Source organism: Vanellus vanellus, assembly GCF_965231255.1.
Source record: "Vanellus vanellus genome assembly, chromosome: 12".
Lineage (NCBI taxonomy): Eukaryota > Metazoa > Chordata > Aves > Charadriiformes > Charadriidae > Vanellus > Vanellus vanellus.
Genome location: NC_138917.1, coordinates 12,256,142 through 12,280,553, shown reverse-complemented (window position 1 = coordinate 12,280,553; position 24,412 = coordinate 12,256,142). Strand labels below are relative to the sequence as shown.

Genomic DNA, 24,412 nt, shown 5'->3' with positions numbered 1-24,412 from the left:
ACATCATATAACTGCTGATCTGAAAACTAGTCTGATGCCAAGACTACGGAACAACCAGCCTTATGTAACCCATTTTAATATTGCAGCTGGATAGGAAATGGGAACATTCCAGTCTAGTCTGGAGGTTCACTACAGATCTTGTTGATTAACAAAGGAAAACTAGCTATGTTAAGGTACAGTTTCTGCAAGATTTCAAGGAAGGACAACGGTAATTTTCAGGAGCCTGGAAATTTACTGGTTCTCTTTAGGTACACTACAGGAGTCTGCCCTTGGAATGCTATTTGCTCTATTACAATAACTGCTATCATTTCCTCTTCAGCAGTTCACACTATAGCCCATCTACAATGGCATCTGGCCATTTTTCACCCTCTGATGACTCATGCAAGTCACCATTCTCCATAATCCCCTGCCCTCTACAAACACATACAATGACTCCCCCCTCACCAACACAACTGGTCTTTCTGCATGCTAGTGCTGGATTTGAGAGGACAGGCTTATCCACACAGAATTTGTGTTCTTCAACAAGTAAGACAGAACTATTCTTGTTTGACAAGTCAATCCAAGTGTGAAGTAAAAGGATTTGGTGTAATCAATTCTCACAATGTAACGTGATATGTACTGCTCAGTCCCATATGTAGCTCAGCCTTTACAGTCAACCTGCTGTTTGGAGAACTGCTGTGCCCATTTTTCAAATCCAAAACTATAGTAAGGTACCAAAGAACAGAAAACTAAAATTGCTAAAGAATTCTTAAGTTCTAAATTATCCACTTCTTTCATCCTTCCATCGCCTCGTCCAAATACTTTATGAGTTGTCATTTACAGTAGAAAAAGTACAAAAGCGGAGTGTGCTCAGCAGCAGTTACATAGTCCTGAACTTGCTCAGAGAAAGCAATAATTGGGACAGAAAGTTTAAGGAGGATTACCTGCTGCTTCCCTCCAGCTTGCAATATCGACTGTTTTGCCATGCAGATGTTATTTGGTAACAAAGCATAAAGACAAAGACTGCCAGAGACTACTTCCAGCCTCCCCCAAAGCATCTCCACCTTTGCCAGGCTATTAATGAACACTTGCCAGGAAACAGTGACATAAATGGCTAAGGCATCCCTGCTTTTAATTAGCTATGTATCACGGGGGACAGGGGGATAGACAGTGCTTGAAACACTGAAAAGTAGGTAAGTGTTTGCCTGGAATTACACAGGATTGACAGGTTTGAATCAGGTAAGCAGGAGGTTTCCTTCCTGCCCACATAAGCAAAGCAGTTGAAGGGGTATCTGGCAAAGTCCTGAAATTAAGAGAGATGCACGGGGTATTGTAAGTGGTATCATTTGACACAGCCTTCTCCCCAGCACTCTTCTGCTTTGGCTATATTTATTAAATGGAAACTTATATGAAGGACTCCCAGAAAAAGACCCTTTAACAGAACTAGTATTTCCAGTCAGAAGCAATGGGGCTGGAGGACATGGAAAATTCTTCCAGGCACCAGACAAGGAGAGCCAAGAGTTATAAAAATATTACTTACTATACATTAGGGTTGTCCCAGCAACACAAAAACAACCGCAACATTGTGAAGAGTGGAAGAAAAAAAAGCAGCACTAAAATTTTACAATGACAGCCTTTCTTCCATAGCACTGCTTCAATTTCAGTTGACATTACTCCCATTGCAATGGACTATGGCTGATAGATCATATCCTCAGATAACAGAGGACAGCACATCACTGCTTCTTTCTTTTGGAGGCATATTTGTATTACACAGCTCAGAACTTTAAGTCTGCAATGATCCTTTTCCTATATTTCCATAAAAAGGGGGCTTCAATTCAACCAAAACAAAGACTTCTCTAAATTGCTTTCCTTTTCACTCCTGTCTCCTTACAGCACATGAACTAGAGGATATCTTTTCCTGGCCCTTGAACTGCAGAGGTATCTGCTGTGCACCAGAGCTTATTGCTGAATTTAAATAGCTGCATGTATTCTCATGTGAAGTGCAGGTATTCCTTGGCATTCTTGACCCAACCCGCAAGGGCTTGGCTGCGCAGCACTTTCCAGGCTTCTTGATAATTTAATGCCGCTTCCTTGTAGTCCCAGTAGGTTTCTAGAGTCTTCATCCTGACAGAAAACGCACAATGAAAACATTTCTATTATCCTATTGGATGTAATGTCACAAAATGAAAAAAAAGCAATCAAACATCTAAGAACACGATGATGCCCTAATAAACTCTTTCATGCTATTAAGTGAAATTCTCTTGTCCTTCTAGGGGTACTTGGAGAGGCCCATGCCCTGAAACTAGTATATCTAGACATTGTCAGCAGTCTTACAAAAGGAAGGAAAACAACTCCTCTACCACGCTTCATGCACACTCTCCTCCAGCAATAGAGGTGTCAGTGTTTGACTGTGTGACAACAGGTTACAGAAAACTCCATGATAGCAAAAAATGTTGAAGCAAAGCAGAAAAGATGGCTAGAGACAGATGCTTTGAATTCAGTGGAAGTAGCCTCATTTTGCTAGAGGAATAGTTACGATTGCTGGCTGGAAGGGAAGGGGACAAGGACGAACAGGACAGGTTTTCTTTTCCAACACAAAATAATTGGGAAAAGTAAGACAAAAGTAAGACAAAGGAGAAATTATTTTTTTATCTTCTCCCTAATGCAAAGAAAGAGACTCAGCAGTTTTGGTGCTCTGTTCCCCTTCCTCACGTAGCACCTGCTCCTCACAATCTCATCAGGACCATTGGTCACTCCGCTGAGTGCATTATATCATTAATTTTCAAAATAGGGAAATTCAGGTCTAGAGTATCTGAACACAAGTGCCTCTAAGACAATTTCATCAAGACTTTTTTTCCTTTCCTTGCATTCCTTTCCCAGCCTCTTTCATCTCCCTTTGCCAAACAGTCTGTCAGCCACATGTGGCACGTAATGTTTATACATTCAACCCAATATGAAGGGAAGATCATAGGCAACATGACCTTCGTCAAGAAAGAAGAAGAGCCTAACTACTACAGAAACCCTAATCTAAAAAGTCTGAGAACCACTGCACTAACTTCCAGAACGGGCTTTCATGATCAAAGGCAATATTGATCGTCACTATCATCACCCTCTAAAAAAAAAACCCCTAACAAACCCCAAAAAAAACTGTAACAGCAGACCATCAGAAGCTATATTTCAGGCATTCAGCATTCTGCTATAAATGCATTTCTAGAACACTGCAACACACATAGCAAGCCATGAGATATTACCTATCCTGCAGACCTTAGGTTCAGAAAGTGCAAGACTGGAGAACCTGTCTATGCAATTGCTAAACATGAGAAATGGATACAGGTTTACAAACCTGCCTGCACCCTTGTCACAGCTCATCCATTCTGCTTCCTTTACCTCTTTCACCTTAATCAAACTTTATGATTAACTGTGATTAAACCCCGTGACTAACCTCTAAGCTGCTCTGGAAAATACCACAGGAGGGCTCACTGCAACTCTCCTCCACCTGGCCAGTGGAACAGTCACAGAACCTCATTAATGGTGGATCATGGTTTAGGAGCATCACTGAACAGGCAAAAGACCAGCAACTATCTGCATAAACAGCATTCAGGAAACACCATGGGTCCAAGAAGGGCCAAGGACAACCCATCACAACCAACTCGATATCCCTACCATAAGCAAGCTGTTCCTCTCCCAGGTACTCCAACATGAACCCCAGACAGGGTACAAACCACCTGCACCTTCTCCTCCACATCAGAACCATTCTCTGGGGAGCAATATGTATGCTTACACTCAAGGTTAACGACCAAATCATTCTTTGGGAAGAAATTCTCTTATGCTAGCTTGCTTCTTGCACTTCAAGTACATCTGACATACTTGTTTAAGACTTTGACCCTGCCCTTTTTCACTATAAAATGCGCGTCATCACTTGTATTTGTCCTTTATCATAGAATAGCTAATATCAGGTGCTGTTTATATCTTCAAAACACAGCTACTTGTACTTATGAGGTCACATTTAGGATGGTCAAAGATCAAAAAAGAATTCTACAACACAGATTTTTGGACTGGCTCAATCTTGTTAAAGGTGAAACAGCTGTTTTCCTTGCATTTACTATGGATGCACATATATAGATAGATAGACAGACAGATAGATAGATAGATTCCACCTGCCACTAAGCCAAGAGACAGACTCCAATGCCTAACTGTTTTTCATTTCTTCCTTGCTAAATGTTGCTCTTTTTCCTGAACCTGCTGGCAAATCAACAGCTCTTCAACTCATATCCGGCAGTCTGATTCACTTTAAAACACATATGGGAGTTTTCTAACCTCAATTTATTCCAACAGACCTTTGTTCGAAAACTGTTACAGCAGAAAGTAAGGGAAAACATAGCTACCACAAAAGCAGATAGACAGTAAGGAGCAGCTCAGTATTTTTCCCCCCACTGTAGCAGATACACAGATAGCACATGTGACTGCAGCCTATTGGAGTGTCATTCTCCAAGCAGACGTCACTACAGGATTTAACAGTGGATGCAACAGAAACCTGCATTTTAATCAGTTTCCTCAAAGAGCTGCCAAAATCAAACATTTATTTAATTCATGATCAACTTCTGCATTAAGCTTCTAAGAAATTTTCAACATATACACAGGAAAAATACTTTCAAAGCACATCTCCTGAAAAACCTCATATGATTTGACTGTACCTCAGTTTTGGTTAGGCCATTAAGGCTCTGAGCATTAGTAATGAAGAACCTGTGACATTTTTTTGGCAGAAGTGAACACTACCTTGCTGCCCCAGGCAAAGTCCAGTACAATCATGCGATCTCCAGCCTATCCAGGTCTGCTTGACTACATTCCTTTTATGTTTCCCTTTACTATTTCAATCTTGCCCCTACACTACTATGTAAGAGAGAGACAGAGCGGTTCTGATGGCTGTGTGCCAGAGACATGACAGGTGATCCATGGATTTCATTCTGAAAGGTATCACACTTAGAAAAAGCCTTACACAAATCAACAGTATGCTTGAAAACATTTGTGTGCTCAGACACATGACAAGCTGAGCAGAAATGGGCTCACAAACAAGGCAGCCTGCAAAGAAAAGCAATATACTGCTGCAATACTTCCTCCTCAGCAACAAACCCTGTCTTTAACCCCATATTCAAACATTTACATTCAACCCATAACACACTTTTGAGATTACAGGCATACCACACATGAAAAATGTTGACATAAGCACAAGGCATCAACCAAAAGATTCCTCTTACACAAAAATTAATGAACCGCATCTACAAGGGCAAAAGCTCAAAGATCTTCAATATATAAAAATCTGTTGTGAATCCATAGTGACAGGGGGCCAGGAAACCATACTTGGCCTGATTCTATTAATATCTTCTTCGGTGCTTCAGATAAAATGCAGTCATTGCAGGGACACTTTGTAATTGACACCAATTGTTAAGAAGATACAGAAGAAAGTCGCAGAGCAAGCTAACTCAATGAATGAGTTCCACTCAAATCCAAATTTTAACAATAATGTAAGGTTTTGCAGCATTTGGAAGATTGTTACTGCATTGGTGTGTCTACCTTGGGAGACCAGATTTGCAAAACATTATTGAAAAATTGGAAAATGAGCTTTGTGGCTTTTTCTAATGTCATCTGAGATGTGGAAAAAAAATTAATTACACAAAGGAAAAGATGGAGAACCTCTATACAGTAAACAATTAAAAAACCAATCAAGCCTTGAGATAATCATGATAGATAAGTATTTTCCTGGGGCAGAAAATATTACTTAATAAAAGGCTCTTCAATCTGGCACAGACCTAAGAAGCATCTGTGACGGGCAGTACAGAAAAGATTTTCTTAGGTCAGAGGACCTAACTGTCCTGCAGGCCTCTAGTGGTAGAACCATCAAAGGAATTGTTTAATGTATAAACTTTAAAAAGAAAATTTAAAAGGGACCAGACAATTGCAACAAAATTCTTGCCAAATGCAGTTGGGTTTTTTGTAATTGAAGAACAGCAGTAATGGTGAAAATGCACCCCTCCCACTACAGTTACTTTCATTAGGTTGACACTTCCTTACAATCATCCTCAATCACTCCAGCAGGAAATATTTAGCGGTCACCTGGTAGAATCGTTTTTTGGTTTGTTTTGTTTGTTTTGGTTTTTTTTTTTTCCCCTCCACAAATGAACACTAGCAAAAAATCTTAAACATAATGCCCAAGTAAAGGTTCTATACTTCAGTCTAGATATTTAAATCCTAAAGCCATCTGAAAGTCCTTGCACTCCTCTGTACAACAGCCCACCCCCTCCAGTTAGGTGTCACTGGAACTGTGTCACACTGCAGACTGAATGTGAAGGAGGAAGAAATAATAATCTTAATTGTGATGGCTCCTGACTACAATTTAAGAGAAAAGAGGATCAGTCATTCATTTAACAAGCCCAGCAAGAAACTCAGGGGAGGTTTATGCTACAAAGTCTCCCTTAGGTTTAGGCAAAGGATTGCACAGCCAGCCACACCTTGCACAAACAGCAATGCCTGGTGACTCTGTATGGTGGATGCCATCGTATTACAAAAGAAGGGCTTCATTTCCTCTGCTGAGGAACAAGGCTTTTTTTTTTTTTTTTCCTACCAGCAGGGAAAAAAAGCCAACAATGCAAAAACCCTCCTTTGCCATATTACCACCAAGTGATCTGCAAACAACAATACTGCAAAGGCTTTTACACAACAATTCAGGTTTGCAATGGCACAACAGTGCATCATCATTCCTTTGACAGTGAGCATGGAAAATATGAAAAGAAAAAAAAAAAAGGATGGATTTATGTACGAGTAATTTCAAAACATTAACACAAAACAACATGCGAGAGGGAGTCAACAAAAGAGAATGAAATATGACAAGTGGAGGTACGAGGTTATAAAGAAACAAATAACATTTGAGATAGTCTAGCTAGAGATGAGTGAGAATTTAAGGCACAGAAGACAGAGATCATAGAAATTATCAGAAAGGAAGAAAGAAAGTGGGACAGCACAACACAGCACTGTCTGGTTCTTGGTGAAGAAGTAGCCAATGCCATCCAAACACCACCTTCTTCTCAGTCTCAGCTGAAAGCAAATAAGCTAAATCCTGAAAAAAAACACAACTGCTGAATGTTACACTTAGGATCTTAGATAAGTTACACCACTACAAATTCCTAAACTTCCCTTTTAGGAGAGCCAGCAAAGTTCTCTCCCCATTAGGCTCTCTACCGGTTCCAATTTAACAGAGCCTGCACTGGAGAGAAGTGAAGAATGGAAGAGAAAGGAAGGCACAAAAAGCAGGAGAAGCAGCTTTAGACACAGGAAAGAAGAAAACAAAAGAACATCAGAATCAGTATACTAGTTCCATGTAAAGCTTTAACTCCCCCCGTATCCGCGGTCTGACAGTGGACAACAGTAGATGAAGGAAGGGTTAAGTAAAGAATTATCCTTGTCCTAATATACCCTACAACTACCAAGCCAAGCTGGGCAGCAAATTTGAAACTAGAGAGTAAGATTCCTTTGATGGAGCAAAAAGGATGGGAGGCAAGAGACCAAAAATTGGACTAGAAGAGGTAGGGCAGGAACTTTGGGGCAACATGGTAAAAGGAAACTGGGTGACAGTATAGCACTAGAGCCATCCATTTGTGGGAGGAGATTTCAAGATACATTTGAATGGAAAGAAATTACAAAACCGAGTAACAGTTTAATACACAGGAGTTTACAGGAAACAACTGGAGTGTGGGATTTCTTATCTGAAGTCCACTTAAATTCAAACTACAAGGAGGAAAGGAAGGAAAAGGAAGAAAACATATCAGAATACTGTGTAAAAAGAGAAAGCAGAGAACAGCAATACAGACATTTTTTGTTTTGCCTTTTTAGTGAAAAGTAGGAAAAACAAAGACTTCAAAAGGAAAGCAACTGAACAAGCTGAGCTAGCACATCTACTGTATAAATAGAGTTTGTGCAGCATAAAAATGATGCCACATCTGTGAATCAGCTGGACTTTGTTGGGAGAAGCCCGGACAGAGAAATGGTAGAGGACAAAAAAGTCAAAAGGAAATTACAAAGCCACTGGAGTCTAGAAAAGCCCTGAGGTGAAGTGAATTTATGTAAGCAGCACATGATCAGCACAATGAGTCACCTACCCAACAATGCACCGGCTCACACTCTATTCTGAGGAACTTACAATGGCTAAACAAGTGAGGACAAACTCCCATCCAAAAGAGGCTATAATTTTATATTTAGAACAGCATTAAGGAGAAAGTGTATCTCTACTTATAGAATCAGTTGAAACCATTTCAGCAATAGCATGGCTCACATTGACATCAGAACTTTAAAATAGTTATGAGACACTCCTGCAGACACAGAAGGTAATCGCAGTCTTTAATTCACAAAACTCAAAAGGAAGCAAGATCCAATAATTAAAGATCCAGGGTGTGCTTACTTTGGCTAAGTTCACCTCATCTAATGTCTTGGTACCATGAAAGGCAGAAATGACCTATCTCCCCTGCTTCGAGCCACACATACCTCCTATTTCCTTTGCACAGGTTTTATTATCTTTATTAGCTTTCCAGGAGCCAATTCAGCTCATTAATTCAATAGGAAACACAGAAGACAAGGAAATTGTCTTCTGCCACGTTAGCTAGTTGAACTGGTTTACCATGAGGTTGGAGAAGTACTAGTGATACAAGTGAGAAAACAGGAATCTACAGCCAGTAGCAGCAGAGGCTGATGCAGGACCATCCCCATCAACAGCTACAAGCAGGTAAATTAGCTCAACAGCTGGTATAATTGCCTCCCAGAGCTGGTGAAATTATACCTGGAAATAAGTCTAAAACCAAGGCAATGGATTTGGAACTTTCTGCATCTCTCAGAATCTCTAAGCCAAAGTGAGAGAGAATTTTCTGTATATATGAAACTATGCCCTGCTCTGCAGAAGCTATTTGGGTTGGAATACCACCAAATATGTAATGCACGTAATGCAATGCCAGACTGGATGATTACTGCATGAAACTCCAGTCTGGTAGACCAAACTTGTTTCTAATAATGTAAAAGAAATCTCCAAGTATGGCTTCCTCAGACAAAAACTTCTTTCTGTTCTTTCCAGAAAGTCTCCATCTATGTAATACATTTTTTGCAGAAACAGCTCTACACACTATCTCACCTTACTAGCTCTTACTCCATCATACACTTAAATGAACAAAAATAGCCTAGAATTTTCTTAAAAAAAAAAAAAAAATCTTTTTTTTAACTCAAACTCTTCCCTCTCATGAAACAAATAAGCGGCATTTGATAGAATTACTAAACAACACAACCAAATGTCAATAACGCCATGGCAATTTTGGGATGGTGGGCATGAAAGCCACCAAGGGTAAAGTGCTACAGGCAGCTGATCTAAGAGCTTACATTTTCAAAAAAGATACTACTTCCTCCTCTCATCCCCCTCTCCACTCCTCCTTCCCCAGCTGCTCACTGCCACTTTCAGACAAGACCACTTTAACTCAGGAAAAATACCCAAAATGTAGAGTCTTCTGCCAAGACATCAAATTGAAGAGGCTTACAGAGGTGTCCAACAGACACAAGATCTAGCATGAGAGAAGGACAAGGCTCCACTGATCAGGAACAGTTTACTCTTTTGAAAAGTAGTAAGCCTTCAGAAGAGATCAGCTGCCCCAAAGTCTTACCTTAACTCCAAACAAGCAAACCACTTGCAATTTCCTCTGTCTCTCATTAAAACATGAGATACAGTAGCTATTTCTCCAAGGAGGTGATTTAAAAGACCAAAGAGAGAGTCCTCCTAACCCATCAAGCACATGCCATACTTTTCAAGTATCAAATTTTAACTAAAGTGAGATTCATGAGCAGATTCTGGTATCATCACAGTATTCTTGAGTTTTATTAAGATAAATTCACTCTTCTAAATATAACAAAAATGCCTTTACCGGAGAGACTCTGGTAGATCCTCTTGTGAAATACTTGTCACCAGCTTTTGGAATGTATGGAAGAGTTCCACTTTACAGATCTTGGATCTGATGAAAAAAAAAATAGAAATCAGAAATTCTGATGGAAAACAGAAATCAGAAATGCACTTCCTCATATAGCTTACAGTAGTAAATACCAGCCTAACATTTTTGATTAAAAAAAAGACATTCACTTCTCAAGGACTGTAAAAAGTTCTCCACAATTTAACTTTTCCTACTCCACCCGAGCTGCCCACCAGCCTTTTCCTTTCATTTTACATGTTATGTTGACAAAGAGCTCCATTGCCCCCATTGTCCCAGCCAGCACTCTGTCAGTTTGCAGAGAGAACATTTTAATATCCCCACATTGTTATCTGTGTGAGACTGTACCACCATCAGCTCACAACTTCAGCAAGCTTAAGCCAGAAGGACTAATCCCAGAACTGACCATACAAGCACAGGACTCCAAAGTCTTATTCAAACTGGCAAACTTTGTATTATTCTGAACAAATAAAAGAACCAGCAGAAATATCTGGAACAATGCTGTCCTTTTCACAATGGTGATGAGGACACATTCAGCAACAGCTGCATGACAATTAATACGAAGAAGCTCATCAAAAAATAAAGTGAGTCAAACTTTGAAAAGTCTTTTGAAGATACCATATGCATCTCTGTCAGCTTTAAGCCCTTCTCTTCCTCCAACGAGAAGGCAACCAGAAGAGCTGTTTATACAGCATGGATTGGTTTTGAAAGCCCCAGCTGTTTCCTCTATTTGGTTAAATTCTCTTTATACACTTGTCTTCACAATGACTGATTCAATTCTCCAACATGTGCAACCTGATTCTCAAGCACTGACAAAAACCACGAACCAAAAAAAACTTTCTATTTTGCTAGTATGTTCTTTAAGAACCCCAAAATTTGCATGCAAATATGCTCTAAAATTCCATCTTCATGTTAATCTGTCAAAGGTTCACCTTGTAAGTTTTGGTGTTTTAGTTAACAAGGTGTTAACAAAAGCACATATCAGACATCTACCTGCAAATTCCTTTTAGTCAGTCAGCTTTACCTTCCTTGATATTTAGTGTTATCTAGCATATTGAGGGGAAAAGAACAACCAAACAACATCCCCCATCAATCACCCTGAGACTCCCTGAGGGAAGAAAAACAGGGTAGCCGTACAAGTCTTGTTTATTATTAAACACCCCCCCCCCCCAAAAGGCTTTAGATTCCTTATTTTCATAATAAAAGTTCCTTTTGTGACTGTTTACCACAAAAGTGTAAACAGTTTACTTATTCCTTGGCATTGTTTTTAATCCTGATTTCCTAAGGAAACAAGACATTTGCAATCACACAGTGTTGTAGGCCCTCTTTAATAACTTCTGAATGTTTTAGTGAGTTTCAAGCACATGTAAAAAAGAGGAGGAGGATCTCTCAACAATAATTAAGTTCCTACAGTTTTGTGCAAACTGGCAGCTAGCAGAAGGCTCTAAAGTTTTAGAGCTGATACACTAATGCTATGTAACAAATTTAAGCCCAGTGAGAAAAAGGGGTTGGGTTTGTTTGATCTCTTACATGTCTCCTGGAACACATTACGCACCACATATTGAATACCAATACTCTACAGTGCACATAAAGCCTGTCTCAAAAAAACCACTAAGTTACCCAGGTCACCTGTGCGAACAATACCCCAGACACCAATAGCGGACACAAACCACAAAGTTCCTGGTCCTCCTCTTTCCAGGGAAAATTTCGAAATACTAGGATATACCAGGATAAACTTCAGACAAGTCAGGCCTAACTTCGAGAAGCTTAGAATGTGCAATTTGCAGACATGTGAATGAATTCTCTGTAAGAATTGCCTAAGCTCTACTTATAATTTTATTCACTACTGTCAGGATTATCTTATTTCTCCCAGAAAGCCTGGGAAAAATGAACAATATGTCCATTGATAAATTGGTAGCATAAGCAGCCAACAACCAAAACATGACTCCAACCCTCAAGCTGAACTTCCACAGAACAATAATTTGGGTCACCTCACCTAAACTGGGGAAAGTGTAGAGAGATGGAGAAATTTTTCTGCAAATGTTTACAAGTAATTCCACAAGAAAAATGTGTAACTGTTTCTTTAGACATTACTAGCTGATAGAAGATGATGTTTTTTAAAGAGCACAGTGTCAAGACTACAACTGGAAAGGTGACATATTTTGTGTTAGGAATCTGTTGCAAACATTTCATAACATTTTCAAACTTTAAGGCAGAAAGTCACATTTCAAAGCAACACTTCTAACAATGATACATCCAGGTCAGCTGGCCTGACTTTTACAGAAAAAGAAATCTGTGCAAATAGAACCTGCAACACACGTTTCCTTCACAGTCATCAACCCAGAATATACAAAGCAAAAATTCTGCTAACTTTGCCATCTTTTAATAAAAATTTATCATTGTCCCATACCCCCATTATCTACAATGTTCTCTTTAATCAACAGTGACAAAGGAGAAATAGGATAAACTTGTTAACTCTCGTTCAACTTTTGTCATTCCAACTCCACTTCTCTCCCTTACACAGCGACCCTTCCTTTTCCCCTGCTCCCTACCTTTCCCCCCTTTTTCCCCACTCCCTAAATTTCTTTCTGCTCTGACAATGCACTACACACCACATGAGCTGACAGAGGCATGTATGCTAACAAAAAAGATACATGCATCCAGATACCACAATATTCTCACACCTGCTCTGATGGCTCCCAATCCCCTTCTTTGTTGTTCCCTGCCGGAAGCCATCTGACGTGACATCCAGAGGTTGTTCAGGGACTGCACTCCAGCTGATAGCTGTAGAAGAAAGGATTATGAACAAAGCAGAACTTAACAGTCCCTTTCATTCTATGTGTTTACATTGTAACATGCTGCTTCCCAAAATAATTCAAACTAGAAGGAGGACCATGGTTGGCTCGGGCCAGAATTCCAGTACCTAAAAGAACAGGTAAATTCTGTTTAATAAAATATATACACACACACACGCGCGCACACGCGCAGAGCTTTCATCTTGATCGGATCATTCAAGAATCCATGCCTCTAAATATTTGGCCTCCAGCTTTGTAATTTTGCCCTTTTTAATGGGATTCTACTTTCTTTTTGTGCATCCTGTCTGGATAAAGAGTGAAGACATTTCCAACCCAAATGGCTTATTTTCATATGAGGCTATGAAATACTCTCCCAAGTTACCTGCACCAGTCACTCTGTTTTCCTTATTAATTTATTGTGTATTGTATACTGTAAATAGTTCTCTCTATGTTTGATAACTGGCATCAAGTATCTCTAGACTTTTCTTAAAAAATGTTATTAGCTTGCAGTCAAATAAAATAATTTGTTGGAAGAGGTATCAAGTGCCAACAAGTTTATCCTTTATCCCCATTCTAGTAACCTTATTACCATCTTAGACCATAAACTTCTTAATGCTGAAACTCTGCATGCCATAACTTACAGACTTACAAATAACTGTCAAAGCATCAGTAGCATGTTAACAGAAACAAAACTGATTGACATGCCCAATCTGTCCCTCCATAGGCTAACAACAGTTCCTTTAAATTCTACTTCCTCAAGATAATTTCTAAGTTCTCCCATTTCTCTATGGTCTTAACAGTCAAAACAGTTGCACATGCATTAATTCTAAAAACAATTTTCACAGCGTCTGTCCTCCATGATACCATCTCACCATTCAAGATGCTCAAAACCTATATATTATGAAGCATATTATGGAGGCTGGTTATGTTAATCATACCTGCATTATGATTTAACTGTATGCTGCAACTGCCTTACGCTAAGTGTAAATTGTATTTGCATTGTGATTTAGGTATAATCCTGTATTGCTATAATAATTACAATCCTGTGTAATGTCAAATAACATTAAATACACACAACTGGTATTAAACATTAAACCTTCCATGTGTGGAGTATCTAGAACCACCTGGTCAGAGGATATCAGATTCTGATAAGCACATAAAAATTAACAATGAAAAGTCTTCTATTCTTTAATTTCTTCATAGTTATCACAAACTTTGAAATAATAAATGGAACACATTTTTATTTTTAAAAATACCAGATGAAATGTTCCTATAAAGCATATTTCAATACTCAGTGTAACAGCCCTGAACTTAGAGTTTATTCTATTTTCACCCCTTCAAGAAAAAAAAAAATCAACCTGGCATACTTCATATATGCAAAAAAGTGTGATAAAGCATCATTCATCTTTATTTAACAGAATTACCTGAGTAACTGTACAGAAAGAAAACCATACACAGGAATTTAGTCACAGTTGACTTCAGATCTTTTCTGTTAAGTGAACTGGCACCATTTTTCAATGATGGATTTTGTTTCCTATCTCACAGGATCAAAATCTTTTCCTTCCTGGCACCTGTAAATAACTCCAATTTAATGAATTTTAATTCCATTAAGGAAGCCTTTGTTTCTATTCTATTTTATCATCAGCTCTATTGTAAGAGAATAACTTCCAGTTAAGCCAGAAAAGTATACCACAGCAGAAGGTAGGCATGTCCAAGTTTAAAGAAACTGCTTAACCATACACATACAGTGGCAGTTCCATTGGCTTTTTTACCCAAATGAGACCATGTTGCTAAATCATAACGTGACTTGCATATTCATTCATCACCATGACAAAAAATGCAATGTCCAAAACCTCTATCAATTAAACCTTTACACTATACTACTCTGTATTCTTTCTACGTTCAGATTTCTGGAGCAATTACAAGCATAACTCGGCATGGCAAGTATTCTGCTCATTACCAAGCAGAATGCAAAACTAACCAAAACAAGAAGTCTTTTGATATTTTTGTTTTCTTACTGCCCTCAGAAGTTTTGCTTTCACTGGTTATTTTCTGTCTTTGTTTAAATTGCAAATTCTTAACAGCATCAACCAAGTGTTTATTCAGTCTGAAACCGCCCTACAGGGAAGTAGAGGCAGAGCTGAATATTATTAATTATTAACAATTAAGTTCTGGCCTGAAATTAATTTAATGTCATAAGTCACACTTTGCCTCTAGCACTGGCAATGAATGACGTTCCACTTTAGGAAATCACTACACCCACCTAATTTCTATTTGGAGTTTTGCACACAGTTACGCAACTAGCCCAAGTCAACTCACCTGCACTACAAGGAAAAAGTTTTGTTTTGCTGTTAGTTTGAACTTCCTGAATTGCCTGACGGCTATGTTCAAACCGAAGATCTGACTGCAGCAGCTTAACCTCCTGAGCGAGAAAACCATCTGGTAAAAATGAGATGTGCTGACACCTAAAGTAAACACAGAAAAATGCAAGTGATTTTAGGTCTGGTCTTCCCAAACAAGACAATTTTGTGCAATCTCCCTTCAAAATCTAAAACATGTTACTTTTATGTTAGAACTGAATTGAATATGAGTTATAAAAGAGAGACAAGGAGGTTTGGGGACATTTTTCCCTTCAAAAAAATTATTTGTTAAAAAAAACAAAGCCACATAGTTTAAGACCTCGTCCAGCCTAGAAAAGCTATGATGAATTGATTTTTGAAAAGACCTAGTTAAAAACTAGTATAATCGATGCAGATAAAGTATATAGGATAAAAGCTGCAATATACTTCTGCAATAGCAATGAAAAATAGTAATCATCAAGTATTTACTTAGTCAACCATATTACATTATAAACTGTTTATGAACCTAAAGGGTCATAATCAAAGACTAGAAAGATGCAAAACATACTGAGAGTTCCATGTATAATCTCACCTTTGTTACTTCAAATTACCATTACATACTGAATGGGACAAGGATCATGTGAGCAGAAAAAAAATCGCATCTGTTTAATAATCATACTACTTAAATAGAACAGGAATCACAGAATTTCCAGAGTTGGAAGGGACCTCTAGAGATCATCTAGTCCAACTCCCCTGCTAAAGCAGGATTGCCTAGAGCACATTACTCAGGACTGCATCCAGGCGGGTCTTGAAAATCTCCAGAGAAGGGGACTCCACAACCTCCCTGGGCAGCCTGTGCCAGTGCTCTGTCACCCTCACCGTAAAGAAGTTTTTCTGTGTATTTGAACGGAACTTGCTGTGTTCTAACTTGTGCCCATTGCCCCTTGTCCTGTCACTTGGAACCATCGAAAAGAGCCTGGCTCCATCCTCCTTCAACCCACCCTTTAGATACTTGTACGCCATAATAAGGTCTCCCCTCAGCCTTCTCTTCTCCAGGCTAAAGAGTCCCAGCTCTCTCAGCCTTTCCTCATAAGGGAGATGCTCCAAGCCCTTAATCATCTTAGTTGCCCTTCGCTGGACTCGCTCCAGCAGTTCCCTGTCCCTCTTGAACTGGGGAGCCCAAAACTGGACACAGTATTCCAGTTGTGGCCTCACCAGTGCAGAGTAGAGGGGGAGAATGACCTTCCTCGACCTACTGGCCACACTCTTCCCTATGCAGCCCAGGATTCCATTGGCCTTTTTGGCAACAAGGCCATATTGCTGGGCCATGGATAATTTACTGTCTACCATGACCCCCAGATCCTTCTCCTCCGAGCTACTTCCCAGCAGGTCCGCCCCTAACCTATACTGGTGCCTAGCATTCTTCCTCCCCAGGTGCAGGACCTTGCACTTGCTTTTGTTGAACCTCATTAGGTTCTTCTCTGCCCAGCTCTCCAGCCTGTTCAGGTCACGCTGGATGGCAGCACGGCCCTCCGGGGTGTCAGCCACCCCACCCAGTTTGGTATCATCAGCAAACTTGCTGAGGATACACTCTGTCCCCTCATCTAGGTCATTAATGAATATATTAAACAAAATTGGACCAAGTATTGACCCCTGGGGGACACCACTGGTTACAGGCCTCCAACTAGACTCTGTGCCACTGATCACAACCCTCTGAGTTCTGTCCCGCAGCCAACTCTCAGTCCACCTCACTGCCACCTCATCTAGCCCATACTTCCTCAGCTTCCTAATGAGGATGTCACAGGAGACAGTGTCAAATGAAGTGGTGGAATAGACCAATAAGAGGTTATTAGCTTGCACGCAAGTGTGAAGTATCCCAGGAGCATGAAGTTTGCTCAAAAAGCAACCAACTGACAATTAACACTAACAGAAACAAGCACTGACATGAAATTATGATTTTCCAATCTGGTTGCCAAATAGCACCCATCTTTCTAAACCTGAATGTACTCCACCACTTCACAGCAGTTTCTGCATCAGATCTAGAACTCAGTTTCCATGGGCTGCACAGCAGACCTGAAGGCACATGATACAGTCAAAACTTTAGAAGAGAAGTTTTCAAAAACCTCTACTGAGAACAGAGTGATAATACAATTTTGATGTTTCACAAGCAATAGACTTAGATGCATAGGCAATAACCCCAGTATTAAACTCCTGGAAAATTTTAAGTTGGGATCCAAGCTTAGGAAGACAGCAATTCCCTTCAAACCAAGTTTAAAATACTGTATTTTTTACCTTCTGGAAAGTAAGTCTGAAAGCAGGGTCTAAAATCAGTGAAAGCTTCAGAAGAACTAAGAAGTTCATTTAAAGGCTAAGTTATAAAAAGGTTTGTAAGGACAACCAGAAAGTCATCCCTTCCACAGTGCAAAAGTCTACCTATGCATTCATTTGGAGTCATTTCAGTCAGACTGCCTTTAGGATGGATGGATTTGAGGGCTTTTTAATTTTAGGAATGGTCCTGCAAGAAATAGAAGCTGCTTTTGCTCACCAACACAATTCTATAAAAGGGAACTTACAGATATTCAGAATGACTTTGTGGAGTGTGGGTAATTGCATAAATTATAACTTTTCTTGACCCTGCTTGAGGAAATAAAGTCAGGAAGAGGGCAAGAGAAGTTCAACTCTACTACACTAAAACACTTCACTACACTGAGTTTGTATCCTTCCAGCTGCTTTTTCTGCTGGAAGGCTTCTAGAAAAACTCAGGTGGGTAACAGCTTCTCACTGCTCAGTGAAGGGACAATCAAGGGGATCCTGAACTAATGGACATTCTTTTGTGAATCTTCAAGTCTGATCCATCAGTAGTCACCTTTTTCGCCATACTACACAGGGCTACTTTCTGAAAATGTGAATTTGCAGAAATTCACATTTTCTGCAGAGAACTTTGGTGCAAAGTCCTGGTATTTATATGACACGTTGTCTTCCGTAACTCATTGTCTCCATACACACTATCTGATTTTCTAAGGAGAGTACTTACCTTTCAATAATTGCTCTCCGCATAGCCTCTTGGCTATACGGACACTTTCCCACTATAATTGCTGACAGATACACTGGATACTGCAGGAAATGCATCAGAAGAGCTCCTTGACACCCTAACACATTCCAGCGAGCCAGTTTATCACTGCAGGACATAGAACATGTTCTGTCTCCACGACCTGGCTTCACTCGTAATAATCCCACACAGTGATACCCTACCCCAGGTATTCGGGCATCACCCAGCTCTCCAGGTACACATTTTGCTCCAGTTCTATAAACATCTACTACCTTTGGTCTCCCTAAGCCAGTCTCCTTATTAGCTGTTTGCATCTCTGCAGAACATTGACAACTCTTTGGATTTGTGTCATCTTCTCGTTTCACAGATACTTGCTGAACAGCCAGGTCTTCAGTGATTACGGAAAAATAACCATCATCGTCTGTTTTCATTCTCTTGATTGTATGATTACTTGCCATTTTCTCTGATTTCCTTTTATCTTCTGGACCCAAATGATCATGGTTACTTCTACACTTTGTTGATTGTCCAACTGCATCATCTCCAATCACTGGCTTAGAAAGCTGGTTGTCTGGTTCACTAATTGGAATAATAGAAGCATCTCCACCTAGCACAAAAGAAGTAACATCAAAATTGGCAAAAAACACATCTCTCATGGCTGGAACACACCACATCAGCAATATTACAGCTACTACAGCTACTAGCTTTCACAGATTTGCACTCAGGAAAATTTAACTACAAGAACACAATTTTCAAACAACATTGCCCTACACAATGATTAATCAGACTTCACTGAAATTTGAGCCAATATATGTTTAATTTCAGGTTTTGCATTCTACCTAAGAAATAACCAAAAAAGCAAAATTTAAAACAAAAATTATAAAAGCAAAAGGTGTCAAAGGCATTTGACAGACTATAAGCAGTGCTGAAGACTCACAGGAAAACTACTCTGATCTAACTAAACAATACAAACCTCAAAAGAATAATTAAAGAATAACCTATCAAATAAGGATAGATATTTTAACCTATATCACTAAAACAATCTCAAAACCAAAATTCTGAAGCCCAGTTCTAAGCAAACAATGCCTGACAGGAGTGTGAGAAAAAGACAGTCGGGAAATTATTCTTGCTATTAAATTTGAATATGTAGATTCTATTCTCATGTTGCATTAATGAAGAAAACCATCATAGCTTATTCCAGCAATGCCATCAAAATCATGAAGATATACAAGCAACTAATTAACTATGCAAAGTACTGATGAGACGTATTTTGAGAGTGCATAGACTCCTTTGTTCTGGTCACAGACTAGCAGTTGAAGAACACACTGGTAAGAGTGTGGTAACACCGAGACATCTGATAAGCTGGTAGACCAAGAAGTTGCATTCCTACATTTTGCCAACAGATCCTCATATTTGTGGTGCTGGACTTGTAAAAACACACAAAGAGCGTTTTCTGTGACAAAACAAAAAGTTGCATTCCATTCCATAAGAAGTTTTTGGTTGAAGGGGAGGGTGATGTTTTGTGGGTGGGGTTTTTGTGGATGTTTTGGGGGAGTTTGGTTTTGGTTTCTTGGTTTGGTTTTTTTTGGTTTTTTTTTTTTTCCCCCTGTTTAGGTTCGGTGGTTTGGTTTTTTGTTCATTTTGAGGTGTGGTTTTGTTTGTTTAGGGTTGGTTTTTTTTTGGGGGGGGTGCATTTTGTTTTGATTTTTTAGGAACTGTGGTAAATGTCAATGTTTTTAATTAAAATCTGAATCCAAGGAGACAATGTTTAAAGCAAAGCAACAAGGAGGTACGACAGGACCTCTGACAAGTATGTTAGTTTCTGGAAAAGAAAATAGCAGCCAGAATTTTTTAAATAGAAAGTAAAGCATTCCACTATATAATAAGCAGTATATCAGATTTACTGAGTTCACATCCAGAAGGATAAAATGCCAAATATATCTGTGGAGGACCAGTCAAGCACATCTTAGAACACATACTAATAACACGAGTTACTCCCTCACTCTCACTCCAGACCAAAGAGAGACCAAAGAAAGGAAAGAGGCAGAAAAGATTCTACAAGTGGGAGCCGTGAAATTGGCTCACTCCAGCATACTCACATGGGGTATGACTAGAGAAGAAAACAAATATGATATTTGGTTTGAGTTTCCATTTCCCAGTTTCCATTCCCGGAATAAAGATACTGCATTGCTGATGGGAAACTGCAAGTTCCATCTGATGGAGAAGATACCTGTTCAGCAGAAAGTTTTCATGAAAAGTTTACTTAATTTTTGATGCATGGGAAAACAACAAAAATTAGATGCCTGTTCTTTCCTGATGAAGTCTATGAGGAGCCAGTAAGTTATGCTTCTACAGATAGATGGGATCCAACATACTCCATGAACACAAACACATCATTGGAACCTTCATAACAGACCTCAAAGGGTTGGACTCAGTGGAGTTAACTATCTCCTCAAATCATATATCTAAGGTCCCCTCCTCCCACTCTGTATTTTTACCAGCACTGCAACTCATCCGATTCTGTGAGAGCCAGCTGACTGGCACCAAACCACAAGAAATGTACCCATTTCTGTAGCATTACTGTTCTGGCTCAGTTGCTTGAACCAGCTTATGCCATGTGAACAAGAGGACTGGTATGGGGGAAACAGCAAAAAGGCTACCCTTGCTAATCATCAGGCCAGCATTGACGTCACATGAGATCAGACCCTACTTCTTCATACAGAGGCTCTACAAGAATACGAAAGAAACGAGCTTCTGTGAAAGGGCCTTAACACCACCTACAAGTGTAAAAATTAAGTCAAACTCCTGCTAACAAAGGGAACAAAATCGTTGTGTGCACAGAAGTAATACTGTCTCTTTCATTACAATTTCATCCCTGAAGCTGCAAAATCTGTCTATTTCAGCTGCAGGTCAAAACCATTTGTATCACAACAACCAACTGCAACTGGCACTGAGCAACAGCATGTGAACTTCATGCCTCACCTCTGGAAGCTCCTCTTGGCCACAATTTCAGCATGACTGTCATTCAGAATGTCTCCTAAAGCAACAACCAAATGAGAACAATACACTTCATTACTGAAAAGAAGACAAACAAAGCAAGCAGAAATTGACAGTTCTCCAGATTTGTCAGCATTTGAAACTTTAATATTGGTATTAGGTTCTTCCAAGATATTTAAAGTTCCAATTACTACAAAAGAAGGTCAACAGCCTACACAAATGAAGGATAAAAGTCTTCACTCCATAGCAAGTCAGAGACTTGTTTAAATACCATATTTTAACTTTTCTGATATGTGAAATCCTTTGAGTTGAACACTGGCTTCCTTCAAAACCTTCCTGACGTTTGTTCTTAATAGTAAAGCTTGATATTCTCAGATTAAGCATAACATCCAGAAAATTTCAAGTGTTTGTTAAGCTTTTGATTAAAGTTCCTTGTTGCACTATGTCCTACAATTTAAATTACTTTTCTTGTAAGTAATTTTGATATTTACCAGGTTTACACAGCTCGCCTTCAAACTTCCTACAGGGTCTGCCTATGGCAGTATCTAAAAGGACCAGGATCTGTAGACCAGCTTTTATTTCAGGAATAAAAGACCAGGTGATAAAAGTCCTCTTTAAGAGTTAAGAAAGTCTAAAAGTTCTCTAATAGGTAACCATTAACAAGACCTACCAACCAAGTCAATTTAAAAATAAATAATCATCATAAGAGGAAAATATTTTCTAAACTTAAGGTCACAGAAGACAAACAACAGAAAGGAACTAGCTTTACTCTTTTCTAGTCAAATTTCTACTTTGACTCTTAATAAGTAGTAGTAAGTAGTACAACAGTTTAATCACAGCTTTCCTAAATCAATCAGAAAAACGTCTGTACTAATACTCTTCTAAGATGGCTAGGTCACGAGAAACATCCACAAAAATCTAAGATATACAGAATTTAGTTTCTTCTTTTGCTCCACTAATTCATTTCAATATGAAGGACATTATGCAGAACACAAAACAGCCTAAAACTGATGCGTGCAAAACTGTTTGCTCCTATCTTGTTCTACTCCTCCTCTGAAGTCTGCAGAAGGTAGAAAGCCCTGTACCTATGTACACTTTTCCTCCTTAGTCACTTTTCAGCATTAATTACTATGGCTTCTCCCCTCTCCTAGGAGAGTAGACAGATACATTCTGAAAAAAAAAAAAAAAAAAAAAAAAAAAAAGGATATGCAGGACAAGGAAAGTGCTACAATAAATGGTAAGAAATGGTAGCTGTGGGAAGTCATGTATCAATCCCATACATTTATCATACAAACACTTAAAACTCCCAAGCTACAGAATATACGGTAAGGGAGAAAAGGCCTGGTAATATCTTTCAGGTGTCATCCCTACCCTAACTCAGCAGTGGTATCTTTTGTATCAGAACACAATAAAACTAGACTGTAATGAGTGACTGAAGCACAATTATTTTGCTTATGTTTTGCTTTGCTTTTAGTTATGAAGTCTTCAAGTATGCAGACTCAGGGTCTAAACTCCACATTTCCACACAGAGACTTTATTCACCTTTAAGGCAGCAAGTGCAGCAAACTTTCAGGGCAGCCATTCTGGCTGCCTAAGCCCCTCTCTTCTTGACAAGGTAAGGTCTGGCTTACACTTCTGGCTTCAATCCAGAAGTCCAAGCTCAAATGCCATGGACATTTTCAGTGATTCTACAATACCAGCAAGAAAGAAGGTAGCACAGGTAGTCTGCTCTTGGATTTTACACTGTACTTACCAGTTTTTCTCATTTTGTTTTGCCCAATACATTTTGTTCCAGTTCCCATAGCAACAACTTCCTTTATTACTGAAAAAAAGAAACAACATTAACCGAATGAAGTATCACAAGAATCACTGCTCTCATATAGTCATTCTGGCAAGAGAACACACAGAACATTGTGTAAAAGGGAAGGTACAGAGAGGCAGGCCATGCGACATTCCAGAAAGGAAACAGTATCAGCTGGAGAACTGAACATAGTAAACAGAAGCACCAGTGCTAGGAAAACTCCAAGATACCATAGCGGAACTGCTAACACAAGCTTGATATGCTAAGCAACACACAGTGGACACTGGCATAGAATTCCTCAAACACGTAAGAAAGAAGCATGGGATACAATCTGCATGACAACATGGAAGTGCCAGTAAGGAAAAAGAAGATGATGGTGAACTAACACAAACTCACAATGTAGTAACGCACACTGTTAAAGAAGTGCGAACTGAGACCTTTCTAGGATTCTTTCAAATAGTAGCCAACACACTTTTGCAAGGGTTTACATTAGGTATCCAGGTCCTGCATAGACTTTCAATACTTACTGAACAGCCAAATGCAGGCTTTCATCTTCTTAGCTACAGTCTGGGAAGAACAGCATTTCACTAGAACTCTTTCCAGACAGAAGGTGTAAAAGCGTTTACAATGACAAAGAGTAAAGAACTTGGGTGGAGACAGAAACGTGATAGGAAGGGGTATGTTTTTTTAAAAAGGTATCTCAATGAAAAAAAAAAAAAAAAAAAAAAAAAAGCATCAAGGACTGCCACCTCCTCTCCCCCTTACCTCCCTGCCCCAATCCCCACCACTCATTCTTACCCTGCAGATTTCCTGGACTAGCAAGAACCTCTCTTTGGGTTGCAGACTCCACTTTGACAACAGCTGCCAGTGAAGTCCATTCCCTGTTTGGATCTGGTTTCCCCTGCTTAGGGAGTCTGGTCCTATAATGCAGGTAACATAGCTCAGCAATTTCATCCGCTGACCACATGGCTCCCGATGCAAGTGCAGGTTCTAAACAGAATTAGATGCCATCACAACACTGATTAACAGTCCCTGTCTCTTCAAACTCTACCACGTTGTCCTGCATGACATCTTCCTGTACCAGATTCCAATATCCAAGGACTAATTGCATCACCCCTTTCAGGATTATTTATAAGAAATATATCACATGAAATAAAAACCTTTTTTTCCCCCAAATCGCTAGGAATAAAAACCAACGCCAGAACCCTTATAGCCCAGCAGCAGGTGAGACTGCCGGGTTCCCACTACGCTGCAGTCAACAGCGTGCCTCGCACCGCCGTCCCCCTGCGGTCCCCGCACCGCACCTGAGGCGTTTGGCGCCACCCCACTCCTTCCGAGGCCTCCGGGCCTCCGCTCTGCCCCGGCGACCGCAGACCTCCACAGCCGGAGCAGCCAAAGCCCTGAATCACCTGCAGTAGCGCTCACGCGTACCTCACGCCGCCCTCGGC

At 39.7% G+C, this 24,412-nt stretch overlaps 1 protein-coding gene across 1 annotated transcript; it reads right to left on the bottom strand.

The window, feature by feature from the left end:
- Positions 1–399: 399 nt before the first annotated feature.
- Positions 400–24,400, bottom strand: ADAT1 (adenosine deaminase tRNA specific 1). Its single transcript, XM_082489462.1, has 10 exons — positions 24,374–24,400; positions 23,763–23,954; positions 22,917–22,985; positions 21,149–21,203; positions 20,266–20,396; positions 18,155–18,773; positions 15,101–15,246; positions 12,671–12,770; positions 9,927–10,013; positions 400–2,103 (listed from the first exon to the last, which is right to left on the bottom strand). The coding sequence occupies exons 2-10, from the start codon at positions 23,929–23,931 to the stop codon at positions 1,971–1,973; spliced, it is 1,509 nt and encodes a 502-aa protein (XP_082345588.1). The 5' UTR covers positions 23,932–23,954; positions 24,374–24,400; the 3' UTR covers positions 400–1,970.
- Between the last annotated feature and the right edge of the window lie 12 nt (positions 24,401–24,412).